A 14,046-nucleotide genomic window follows, 5' to 3' on the forward strand; every position below is an offset into this window, starting at 1 on the left:
CTCTCTGCCCCTCTCCAGCTCTCTAAGTAGATAAATAAACTTAAAAAAAAAAAAAAAAAAGGCTCCTGCCTACAGTGTGCCAAATTTGGGAAAGAGTCCAGTGGTGCCGACTTTAAATCTGAATCCTAAATATGTAACTTCAAGTGCACTGTCCTAGGCTTAGGATTCCTCATGATCCACAGCCCACAGTCCCATCACCTCAGCCATGAGACCACATTTCCACTCTCTTCTGCCTTTACTTACTGTACCCTACAGTCTCAGAGTCCAGGATTTCTTGGCTTCTGCCTCAACTGGGAGTGAGGGGGCTTGTACGCTGACACGAATCTTTTTGAAATCTTATGACAATATGGAGTAACAGCCAGAATTTGACTCCTGGTAATATATCCTTAGGAAGCAACAAAACAATGTTATCTGAAACTGAAAAACACCCTAAGTGCCCAACAATGGAGCGGGAGTTAAATGCCCACAGGTTAACTTTCTAAAAAAGTGTGTCCTTAAAATCTGTGGAATGTCAGCTACGTTACAAGGCAGCAATTTTATTAGTATACTGCATCTAAATTGGGAGATTCTTAAAACTGGCGAGGGAAAGCTTTTGAGGTAGGGTGTTTCCCACAGCCATCTGGGTGGTCTCATTCCCTCACATCCCAGCCCTGGAACTACTGTAAGGACTGTTATGGACACTGCTCTGCTGTTTCCCGCCCTGTATACTTCTGGGTGAACCTACTGCCAGGTTCCAACTGTGTCACATGTTTGTCTAGGGGTTGACAAAAAACGTTTTGTGTAAAGGACTAGATAGTATTTAAGGTTTGTGACCTAAATAGTATTTGCCACAAATATTAAACTCTGCTGCTATAGTTTTATTGCAAAAACAGCCATAGACAATGCATAAACAAATGAGTATCGCTGTGTTACAATAAAAACTTTCTTTACCTTAGAAAAAAACAGGAGGTAGACCAATTTGGCCCACAGGACAGTTTGCCAACTCCTAGTCTCCCTGAACATAAGACCACTCAGGTAGAGTGGACGCTGCAATAGATAGTACAAACATGGACAAGGAAAATGGCTCTGTTACAGTGATGAATGGAGTAATGGTAACTGGCTATAATCATTATTATGCTTACTTTTTTTAATACTTTTTCATTACAATATAGATTCTTGGAAAATATCACCAATGATTTGGGACTCTAACTCTGTATATCCAGACACTCCTTTCTCTTGGCCAGTGCAAATCAGGGAGGGCTCACCCTCCCCTATTCCCCAAAGCCCATGTGTCCTACCCTTGGTGCTACGTCCCCCTTGTTAATATCTAGGACTTGCTCCAGGAAGAAAGGTACACCATACTGGCCCCTCCTCCCCAAACACAAGCAAAAACAAAAGCAAAGGATACTTACTTGAATAATAAATTGAGACCAAAGAGGGTAAACATGACAGCCATGTAGCCAACAATGCCTGTGGCATAGCTGATTTTATAGATCAACAGGAACCACTTATAAACCAACCTGGAGAAAGGAAAGAATATTAGCACAGCTGACACAGAAACTCTGGCCTAGGGGCCTCTGGATTACCAGAACCTCTTATTCACACATCAATGGAGAGAGCAGGTTCTTTGGTTAGGACTTACTGAGCAACTTTAGTTACTGTAATGGAGCTGGTCACTCCCTTAATGGTAGAAACACCTCCACATACCAGGGAGCTAGTGCTGTTTTCCTGGTCCCAGACCAAGCAAAGAAAAGAAAGCCTTAAAAGGAGGTTTTGGCCTCAAACAAAGAGCACAGCTGACCTCAGACAGCTATGTCATCTCAAATTCAGATTAGTTGGATAAGGAAGTGAAAACTACTAACTACAGCTATGCTCAGAAGGGAATAGGTGGGGAAGGCTAGTTGTTCTCGTCAGAAAAGAGAATTCAAGGGAAGATGAATAAGTAGAATCAGCTATAGGCTTTTCCAGTTGGGCATGGTTAACCTGAATACTGCTTTGCTCCTTTCCAGAGGCCAATAATGAAATGGTGTCTAATGGATTTGCTTCTGAAATGATTTTCTGGAGAAGAAGGGATAAGGAAGGAGGCACTCAAAGAATACCTTTGAATTGGATGTGTGTGGTGGGGGGGGGGGGGGGGTGGAGTGGGGCTGTACAATGCTAGTGAAGGAGGAGGAGCAGTGCTCTCTAGAACCCTACAAAAAGGAGTGTGAAATCTGGTTGGCTGACCCCAGCCAGGTTCAGAGAGGAAAGATGGTTCCCTGAACGTAGCAGGGCCTTTTTAAATGCTATGGAGGTCCCTATATCAGGTCCCTGATATCAGGAGCAACTACTCTATCTGTGGTGGGAGCAAAGGAACAATTTGCTTGAATAAACAACTCAAGCTTGCCTGGCTACTGAGGCCAAGTTACTGCCAACTGTGCTCCGCCTCAGGGAAGAAACTCAAGGTCCCTGCCTATGCCTCCCTGCTACAGCTAAGCAAGTGGTGATCAGTTCTCAGGAAAGGGAAAGGCCCCAAACATTTTACACAAAGCAAAACCCACACAGAGCTCCATTACCCAGGGTTTGCACTGATCAGATGGGAGTGAGATAGTGGAAAGGATGTGGAATTTTAGGTGGAATCTGGATTAAGTAAGTATTATTAGCTGGGTAATTCAGGTAAGTCAAATCACCACTCTAAGACAAGTTTATTTTTTGTATTACAGGGGAAAACCATGATGCCTTCCTCAATGGATTGTACAGAACCCATTTCCTGGTGTATATAATACACGCTCAATAACTGCTACATGAATAAACGTGAATGTTTATGAAAGTGCTCTGAAATTATAAAGCACTATCAGATGTTAATTATCGTGATAAAAAACTTCCCATGTTATAGACACATTTTCAGTCATTTTATCTACAAGTTGATACTGTTTGTTACTTAGTGATTCTTAAAGTGCTTTTTCACACTTTGTCTTCATATCACCCTATATGAGGTAGCAATTATCATCACATTTGTAAGGATAAAAAATTCAAGGCTCAGAAAGGTGAAGCCAAACAAGTCATATAATTAACAATTGGCAGGGCTGGGGTTTCCCATCCACATCCATCTGGCTCCAGAGCCTCTATCTTTTCTAACAGTCCTTAATGTAAACTACCATAGCCAGAGAGGAGCTTCTCAATCACCAACTTCACCTTGAAGATCAATTTTACCATATAAAATTATACTCAGAAGGCCAAAGGAAGACCTATAGTAAAGCAGAACATAAAATGCATGGGGAAAAGAGCAACTTGCAATTTGGAAGACTTTGGTTCAGGTAGTTACAACTTTGAGGCTGGCTATTTCCTCTGCTAGGCTCTCCTGGATCTGTACACACATCTCTCACAGCACTTACCAACTGCACTGAAACAGCTGCTTTCTTGTCCATCTCCTCCATTAAACCGAGCATTCCTTGAGGGCAGGGACCATGTCTTATCCAGTTCTGTATCCCCAGCGCTCAGCACAGGGCCTGACACATAGCAGGTGCTTGTTGAATGAATGAATGAATGAGAAAATCTCTCTCTCTGTCAAGTACAGATATTAAATGACCTCACAAGCTGGTTGGGAGGATCAAACTAGAAACGCATTTGGATAAAATGCAAAGAATAATACAGGCAGGGGCTGCTTTGTGACCCAAGAAGGAAGTATTATTCATTGAAAAATTGCACATTTGCTGAGATTCATTCATTCAACAAAAATTTACAGAGTAGGCTCCTATGTGCCAGGCCCTGTGGTAGGGCCTGGATATACAGTGACAACCAAAATACATGTGGTTCCAGATCTCACAATTATAGTTTAGTGGGGGAGATAGACACTCAATATTTTGTGATAAGTTCTATGTTGGAAAACTACAGGGCCTATAAAAGAATACAATAGAAAATCTAATTTAGAGATTAGAGAAGGGTTCACACACACACACACAAAAACATTTAAAATGAGACAATGATCACCAGAATTTGCTTACTTATTTTGGTTGCTTTTAATATAAATAAACCTTGATATAAACTCTAAGGTAAGCTACAGGGAAATATTTTATGATTTTTAATCTGTGAAGGGGGGATAGTTCTCCCAATCAGCTTGTTTTGGTGGAACCCCATGCCAAGTAATCTTGGCAAATAAAAGTTACAATTTTTTCAGTCTAAACCCATTCCAACCCCAATGCATTCCAACCCATTAGCTTCAGGAAACCTAGCTCCTCTTCCCCACTACCTAATCTCTCACCTTGGGGTTGTCTGTACTAGAGGTTTTCGGGTGGCTCGGAAGGTGACAAAAGCTGTGACAGCAGAGAACAAGATCCAGATCACTAGGAACCTCCACCAGTGCAGCTTCACTGTGAAATAGAGGGGAACAACCCACATCTGAAAGAGGGTCACCATCTGAAACACAAACACAAGCACTTCAGCTCTAGCCAGCTCCCTCTGTAGCTCTATCCACGAGTCCATTTCAGCCTGATCCTCTCCTAGATTTCCAAATTTGGACAGAGGCACCTCTTAGTGATCCAACTTAGAAACCTAGGACCATGCCTGACACCTCCCTTTCATCCCTCACCTAACTGTTGTATATATTCTTTCCTTTCCAGGTGAGCCCTTGCCAGCTCTTGCCAGCCCTTGCCAGCCCTTGCCTGCCTCACTGCAATGACCTCTTTATTCAATCTCCCTGCATTCAGTGTCTCCCTCTCCAATCTACCATTTCCAGGAGTCTGGAATGGTAATTCTAACATACAGTCTTTCTTTTCTTTTCTTCTCTTTCCTTTTCTTTCTCTCTTCTTCCTTCCTCCCTCCCTCCCTTTCTTTCTTTCTTTTTCTCTCCCTCCCACTCTCTCTTTCTTTCTTTTTTAAGTACGCTTCACACCCAGTGCATGGCCCAACGTGGGGCCTGAACTCACGACTCTGAGATCAAGACCTGAGCTGAGATCAAGAGTCAGACGCTTAAGTGACTGAGCCACCCAAGTGTCTCTCTAATATATAGTCTTGAACATGTCATTCCCTTGCTTACAACCCTCTAATGGTCCCCTACATACAGGGTAACACCCAACATCCCTAGGCAGTCAAATCCCCACTACCTTACTATTCTGGATTGAACAAAGGCATAATCAGGAATAAGTCTAGGCATCAGTGTAAAAGAAATGAAAAAATATTGCCTTGCTTTGTAACTCTTAGGCTTAAAGCTATAAGGGTGTAAAGCTACTCATCTCACACCATGAACAAAAGAGAGAAAGAAAAAAGGAAAGAAAAGGAAGAAGGAAGAAACAGAGAGAGGGAGCAATTTAGGGACAGGGTTAGGCCCTTTAAACCAGATGGCCCAGAAGAACCCCAAAAGACCTAGATTCTAATTCTGTCTGCCTCCAACTCACTGGGTCACCCAGGAAGGTTCTTCCTCCTTGAGGGAAAGGCTTGACTTGATTTTTCAAACCCCTTCAAGTTCTAACATGCTAAGGTTCTTCTGTTAAGCAGCCTTGTATCTCAGATTTCCCGGGAGAGTGAAGGCAGCGTTCAGTAAGTACATCAAGAATTTAGTTTGCATTTAATGGAAAGAGAAATGCAGAAATAAACATGACCCTTAGTCCCTGTTCTCAAGGAGCTAATAGTCTAGCAGCAAGAGAAAAATATAAATCAAACCTTTGATTAATGATTCTATTAATCTTTAGATGCTTTTTAGAAGTTCAAATAGAGGGGTGCCTGGGTGGCTCAGTTGGTTGATCGTCCAATTTCAGCTCAGGTCATGATCTTATAGTTTGTGAATTCGAGCCCTGCATTGGGCTCTGTACTGACAGCTGGAAGCCTGGAGCCTGCTTCAAATTCTGTCTCTCCCTATTTCTCTGTCCCTCCCCCACTTGTGCTCTGTCTCTCTTTGTCTCTCTCAAAAATAAACATTAAAAAAAATTTTTTTAAGTTCAAATAGAAACCATTAAAGAATGACTAAACATGGGCACCTGGGTGACTCAGTCAGTTAAGCATGAGATGGGCTCAGGTCATGATCTCGTCATTCCCAAGTTCAAGCCCTGCTTCAGGCTCTGTGCTGACAGCTCAGAGCCTGGAGCCTGCTTTGGATTCTGTTATCTCCCTTCTCTCTGCCCCTCCCCCACTTGCACACTCTGTCTCTGTCTCTCTCAAAAATAAACATTAAAAAATTAAAAAAAAAAAAAAAAAGAACGAGGGGTGCCCAGGTGGTTCAGTTGGTTAAGTGTCCGACTTTGGCTCAGGTCATGATCTCATGGTTCGTGAGTTTGAGCCCCGCGATGGGCTCTGTGCTGACAGCTCAGAGCCTGGACCCTGCTTCAGATTCTGTGTCTCTTCTCTCTCTGCCCCTCCCCTGCTCATGGTTTGTCTGTCTCTCTCTCTCTCTTAAGAATAAATAAACATTAAAAAAAAACTTAAAAAAATAAAAAATAAAAAAGAATGAAAAACAAGGTAGAATAATACACTGAAATGACCAGAGATTTTAGCATTAAAGAGATCTAGATATGAATCTCAATACAGCTATTTACTGTATTACCTTAGGCAAGTCACTTAACCCTGATAAGTCTCAGTTTTCTGAACTGTAAAATGGGATTAACAGCATCTACTCTCAAAAGATTGTATAGGTTAAGTGAATTAATTCATGGGAAGTTCTTGGAACAAGGCCCAACAAAGTAAGCATTTAATATAGGTAATGTAATAAATACAATGTAAGTATTCAATATATAATAGCTCTTATATAAAAAAACAAGTAGAGTGCATAATTCATAGTAAGCATTCAGTAAATGAGAGCTCTTATTATGGCTTCACATTATCAAAACTGCATAAAGTCAACTGTCATAAGGGAGCAAAGACTGCAGTTGGCAACCAAAATAATCAACATATTGAAAGTGGTAGGATTATAATGAGAGAGAGACAAAAGAAACAAACAAACAATAGAAAAGATCAATGAGACAAGAGCTAGTTGTTTGAATAAATCTTTAGCCAGAAACATCAAGGAAAAAAAAAAGGACCCAAATAAAATCAGAAACAAAAAAGAAATAACAACCGACACCACAGAAATACAAAGAACTTAAGAGACCACTACAAAAAAATTATAGACCAAAAAAACTGGACAACCTAGAAAAACTGGATAAACTCCTAGAAACATACAATAATCCCATATTGAACCTAGCACAAACAGAAAATCTGAGACCAATTACTAGTAATGAAATTGAATCAGTAATCAAAAACCTACCATAAAACAAAAACCAAGGACCAGATGGCTTCACAGGTAAATTCTACCGTTTAAAGACAAGTTAATACCTATCTTCCTCAAACTATTTGAAAGATAAGAAAAGGAAAGAAAGCTTCTCTATGAGGCCAGCATTACCTTGATACCAAAACCATACAAAGATGCTACAAAAACCAACCAACCAACCAACCAACCAACCAAACAAACAAACAAAAAAAAAAAACCTCCACCAAACAAACAAACAAAAAAAACCCACCTACAGGCCAATATCCTGAATGCACACAGATGTAAAAACTCAACAAAATATTAGCAACCACATTCAACGACCAAAGGACAGTGCACCATGATCTGGTGGGACTTATTCTGGGGATACAAGGATGATTAAATATTCACAAATCATATTCGACATTAACAAAATAAAGGATAAAAATCATAGGATCATCTCAATAGATGCAGAAAAAGCATGTGACAAAATTCAATATCTATTCATGATAAAAACTCAACAAAGTTGGGATACAGAAAACATACCTCAACATAGTGAAGGCCATATATGACAAACCCACAGCCAACATCATACTCAATGGTGAAAAAACAAAAGCTTTTTCTCTAAGATCAGGAACACGACAAGAATATCCACTCTTGCTACTTTTATTCAACATAGTACTTGAAGTCCTAGCCATAGCTATCAGACAAGAAAAAGAAATAGAAGGCATCTAGATTGGTAAGGAAGAAGTTAAACCAACACTATTTGTAGATGACATGATAGTATACATAAAAAACTGTTAGAAGTAATACATGAATTCAGTAAAGTTTCAGGATAAAAATTAAATATACAGAAATCTGTTGCCTTTCTATATACTAGTAATGAAGAAGAAAGAGAAAATAAGAAAAAATTCCATTTACAATTGCACCAAAAGAATAAAATACCTAGGAATAAATTTAATTAAGGAGGTGAAATACCTGTACTGTGAAAACTATAAGACACTGATGAAACAAACTGAAGACAACACAAATGGAAAAATATTCCATGCTCATAGATTAGAAGAATATTGTTAAAATGTCCATACCAACCAAAGCAATCTACAGATTCAACATAATCTGTACCAAAACACCAATAGCATTTTTCACAAAACTAGAATGCAAAGACACCAAACAGCCAAAATAAAATTTGTATGGAATTGCAAAGACACCAAATAGCCAAAGCAATCTTGAGAAAGAAAAACAAAGCTGGAGGCTTCACAATCCCAGGTTTCAAGATATACTATAAAGCTACATTAATCAAAACAGTATGGTAGTGGCACAAAAACAAACATACAAATTGTTCCAATTTCAGTATATGTGCTCCTGAAGCAAGCACAGCAGACACATAAATCAATAGAACAAAAGAAAGAGTACAGAAATAAACCCATGCTTGTATAGTCAATTAATCTATGACAAAGAAGGCAAGAATATTCAATGGGGTAAAGACAGTCTTTTCAATATTTGGTGCTGGGTATCCAAAGGATACAGGTGTGCTGTTTTGAAGGGGCACATGCACCCCAATGTTTATAGCAGCACTATTGACAATAGCCAAAGTATGGAAAGAGCCCAAATGCCAATCGACAGATGAATGGATAAAGAAAATGTGGTATATATATACAATGGAGTACTACTCAGCAATCAAAAAGAATGAAATCTTGCCTTTTGCAACAACATGGATGGAACTAGAGTGTATTATGCTAAGTGAAATTAGAGAAAGACAAATATCGTGTAACTTCACTCATGTGTGGAATTTAAGATAGAAAACAGATGAACATAAGGGAAGCAAAAATAATATAAAAACAGGGAGGGGGACAAAACATAAGAGACTCTTATAGAGAACAAACAGGTTGTGGGGTGGGGGATGGTCTAAATGGGCAAGGGTCATTAAGGAGGGCACTTGTTGGGATGAGCACTCAGTGTTACACATAGGGGATGAATCACTGGATTCTACTCCTGAAATCATTATTGCACTATATGCTAACTAACTTGGATGTAAATTAAAAAAAAAAAAAAAGCTGGGGGGAGGTGCCTGGGTGGCTCAGTTGGTTAAGCATCAGACTTCGGCTCAGGTCATGATCTCACAGTTTGTGAGTTCAAGCCCCGTGTCAGGCTCTGTGCTGACAGCTCAGAGCCTAGAGCTTGCCTCAGATTCTGTGCCTCCCTCTCTCTCTGCCCTCCCCTGCTCACACTCTGTCTCTGTCTCTCTCAGAAATAAACATTAAAAAAATTTTTTTAAATAAAGAAATATGAAAAAAATTGGTGCTGGGAAAACTGGACAGCTTACATGCAAAAGAATGAATGAAATTGGACCATTTTCTTATACCATACACAAAAATAAACTCAAAATGGATTAAAGACCTACATGTGAGAATTGAAACCATAAACCTAAAAGAAAACACAGACAGTAACTTCTCTGACATCAACCTCAGAAATGTGTTTCTACATATGTCTCGTCAGCCAAGAGAAACAAAAGCAAAATTAAACTATTTAGACTACATCAAAATAGAAAACTTCTGTACAGCAAATAAAACCATCAATAAAATGAAAAGGCAACCTACTGAAAGGGAGAGGGAATTTGCAAATGATATATCTGATAAGGGGCTAATATTCAAAATATACAAAGCACTTATACAACTCAACAGCAAAAAAACAATCTGATTAGAAATGGACAGAAGGGGCACCTGGGTGGCTCAGTCAGTTAAGCATCAGACTCTTGGTTTTGGCTCAGGTCATGATCTCACAGTTTGTGAGTTTGAGCCCTGCTTCATGCTCTGCGCTGACAGCACAGCACAGAGCCTGCTTGGGACTAACTCTCTCACTCTCTCTCTCTCTGTCTCTCACTCTCTCTGCCCCTCCCCCTCTCTCAAAATAAATAAATAAATAAACATTTAAATAAATTAAAGAAAGAGAGAAAGAAAGAAGAGGAGGCGCCTGGGTAGCTCAGTCGGTTAAGCATCTGACTTTGGCTCAGGTCATGATCTCATGGTTCGTGAGTTTGAGTCACGCATCGGGTGAGCTTGAGCCCTGCTTCGGGTAAGCCCCACCCCTCTCTCTCTCTCCCTCTCTGCCCCTCACTCACTTGCTCCCCCCCCAAAAAAAATAGAAAAGAAAAGGAAAAGGAACCCTCTTACACTGTTGGTGGAATATAAATTGGTGCAGCCACTGTTAAAAACAGGATGGAGGTTCCTCAAAAAATTCAAAATAGAAATACCAGTAATTCCACTCCTAGATATTTACCCAAAAAAACCCAAAACACTAATTTGAAAAGATATCTGCACCCCTATGTTTAGTGCAGGAGTACTTACAGTAGCCAAGATATGGAAGTAACCCAAGTGTTCACTGGTAGAAGAATGGATAAAGAAGATGTGGTGTATATATATCTTTATATCTATATCTATATCTATATCTATATATCTATATCTATATCTATATAGATATGTGTGTATATATATATATATATATATATATACATATACATACATATACACAATGGAATATTATTCAGCCATAAAAAGGGAGATCTTGGGGCACCTGGGTGGCTCAGGTGGTTAAGCTTCTGACTCTTGATTTCGGCTCAGATCATAATCTCAGAGTCTTGCGACTGAGCCCTGAGTCGGCCTGTGAGCTGGGCATGGAGCCTGCTTAAGATTCTATCTCCCTCTACTGCTCGTGCTGTCTCTCTCAAAAAAAACAAAAACACAGGGGCGCCTGGGTGGCGCAGTCGGTTAAGCGTCCGACTTCAGCCAGGTCACGATCTCGCGGTCCGTGAGTTCGAGCCCCGCGTCGGGCTCTGGGCTGATGGCTCAGAGCCTGGAGCCTGTTTCCGATTCTGTGTCTCCCTCTCTCTCTGCCCCTCCCCCGTTCATGCTCTGTCTCTCTCTGTCCCAAAAATAAATAAACGTTAAAAAAAAAAAAAAATTAAAAAAAAAAAAAAAAAACAAAAACACAAAAAACAAAAAAAATGGGGGAGGGGGGATCTTGCCATTTGTGACAACATGGATACACCTAGAGGGTATTATGCTAAGCAAACTCAAACACAGAAAGACAAATACCATATGATTTCACTTATATATAGAATCAAAAAAAAAAAAAAACCCAACAAAACAAATGAACAAACAAAAAGCAGAAACTGACTCAAACAGAGAGAACCAATTGAAGACTGCCAGGGGGGAAGGAGATAGGGGGATGGGCAAATGGATGAAGGCAAGTAGGAGATACAGAATTCCAATTATGGAATGAGTAAGTCACAGGGATGAAAGGTACACCATATGGAATATAGTCAACGGTATTGTAATAGTGTTGTATGGTGATAGATGGATACTACGCTCACACTTGTAGCGAGCCTGGCGTAACATATAGACTTGTGGAATCACTATGTTGTACAACCTGAAACTGATGTAAAGTATGTGTCAACTTATATACTGCAATAAACAATATTTTAAAAATCACCAAAACCTCCAGGGGGAAAACAAGTGGTAGGGTCATAGCAATTTTTTTATAATTCTTAATTTTCCTTTCCAGGAAAAATAAATTATCTAAAAACATAAACCAAGGATTTGAGGCTACTTTCAGGTACCTGGACACTCTCTGGGAAGCCTGAAAAGCCAGATTCTGTTCAGGGCCTAGACAGCAGTACCTGATAAGCGGCAAAGCAAAGCAGCTGAGTAAACAGAATAGCCTCCCATGACAAAACTGTTAGGTTACAATTTTGCCTAGTTGATTTCTACTATAGTATTTATTAGCATTTTGCTTAATTTAATAAGTAAACTGAAGCTTCTTCATTAAGGAAGGCATTTTTAGTGGCAGCTTGGCAATATGTAAATGATGGAGTTACCCAAGATTTTCAGAACACTGTCAGGGACTCTGGTGCCACCTGCTGGCAATACTTTACACAGACACATTAGGTTAAATCATTTGTTCAATTGCACGAAGTAATGGAAAGCTTTTGCCCCTAATTTCTCTTCCAGGATTTGGGATAATGAGACAAATACATGAATTGAGCAGCCATCAACCACAATCAGCAAAGCATCAATTACTAACATGAGAGTTCAGAGGAAAGATGTAGCACTGTGGGCAAGAGCCATCAGGAAGACTGCCTGGAAGAGGCAGAGCTCTTGTCTAGTTCTGAAGGGGCTTGGATTTGACCAGCTGAAGGGGAAACTGAAAGCCATTTACTTTTCTTTCCCTGAGTCTACAAATACAAAACTGAACTAACCTGAAACCTATTCATTGATCCATTCTGCAAACATTTACTGAGGGACAATCCCAGCTTCTCCAATCTGGAAAATAAGAATAGCTCTATCTCACCTATCTCTCCACAAGGCTATACAGTTGAAATGCTGATGTTAAATGCTAACAATAAGAGCTAGATGATATTGTGGGAAGGCAAGCTGGTACAGCCACTCTAGAAAACAATATGGAGGTTCCTCAAAAAACTGAAAACAGAACTACCCTACGATCCAGCAATTGCACTACTAGGCATTTATCTAAGGGATACAGGTGTGCTGTTTCGAAGCGGCACATGCACCCCCATGTTTACAGCAGCGCTATTAACAATAGCCCAAGTATGGAAAAAGCCCAAATGTCCATTGATGGACGAATGGATAAAGAAAATGTGGTGTGTGTATACACACACACACACACACACACACACACACACACACACTAGAGTATTACTCGGCAATCCAAAAGAATGAAATCTTGCCATTTGCAACTACCTGCATGGAACTGGAGGGTATTATGCTAAGTGAAATTAGTCAGAGAAAGACAAAAATCATATGACTTCACTCATATGAGGACTTTAAGAGACAAAACAGATGAACATAAGGGAAGGGAAACAAAAATAATATAAAAACAGGGAGGGGGACAAAACAGAAGAGACTCACAAATATGGAGAACAAACAGAGGGTTACAGGAGGGGGTGAGGGAGGGGGGAATGGGCTAAATGAGTAAGGGGCACGAAGGAATTTACTCCTGAAATCATTGTTGCACTATATGCTAACTAATTTGGATGTAAATTAAAAAAAAAAAAAAAAAAAGAGCTAGATGATATTTAAATGGACTTTTAGATTTTTTTCATCTCAGAAGCTATAATTCATGAAAAATCAGAAAAGAGCTCCCGGATCAATCCTCCCCTGGGCACCAGCTGCCTTTCCAATCTTCTCATGCGTGGTGCTTTTGGCTTTCGGGATTCTTATCACGTCTGTATTTCCTTATGTTGTGGGGGTAGTGATTACCTACCATGCTTGGCTGAAAAGGAATATAAAGGATGAATTGAAAACTACATAGCCAGCTAGTAGAGCAAAGCACGAGACTCACAGCTAACAGAACAATCAGCATGAAAAAAATGCTGATAAATGGAGAGAGGTCAACCGGAGGAAGGTGTCTGGGATATGCTTCACAGCTCTGATCAATACTTTCATGAATGATTTGGATGAAAATGCAGAGGACCTGCTTACCAAACTGTGGACAGCATAACGTTTAAGAGCTGGGAAGAACAAGATAGTGAACATGGAAGAAACAAGCAAGGTCCAAAATGAATAAAGCTTGTTTCTAGAGTTCTTCTAGCTCTAAGATTCTAAGGGCTAATAAGTCAAAATGAAGAACAAAAACCATATAATGAAACTGAACCAACTACCAAGTATAGGATGGAAAAGGAATGGCTTAATAGCGGTTCATGTGGAACAGATCTAGGGGTTTCAGTTGACCACAAATTGCCAGGGAATATATGCCAAAAGGGCTGCTGCCAAAAAAGCCAAGGCAACCTTACGCTTTTTAACTAGGAGTATGTCCAGAATGAACGAGGCAGCAAGCAACTCTACTGTTCTCTGCTCTGT

General features: G+C 40.0%; 1 protein-coding gene across 1 annotated transcript in view; it reads right to left on the minus strand.

The window, feature by feature from the left end:
- Positions 1-14,046, minus strand: part of RNF121 (ring finger protein 121) — an 81,950-nt gene that overhangs the window by 15,986 nt on the left and 51,918 nt on the right. The window contains exons 4-5 of the mRNA XM_030331776.2: positions 4,220-4,374; positions 1,392-1,499 (exon numbers count right to left, since the gene is read on the minus strand). Of these exons, the coding sequence (XP_030187636.1) occupies positions 1,392-1,499; positions 4,220-4,374 (263 nt within the window). The remainder of the gene's footprint in view (positions 1-1,391; positions 1,500-4,219; positions 4,375-14,046) is intronic.

The sequence above is a fragment of the Lynx canadensis genome, chromosome D1, assembly GCF_007474595.2.
Source record: "Lynx canadensis isolate LIC74 chromosome D1, mLynCan4.pri.v2, whole genome shotgun sequence".
Taxonomy (NCBI): Eukaryota; Metazoa; Chordata; class Mammalia; order Carnivora; family Felidae; genus Lynx; species Lynx canadensis.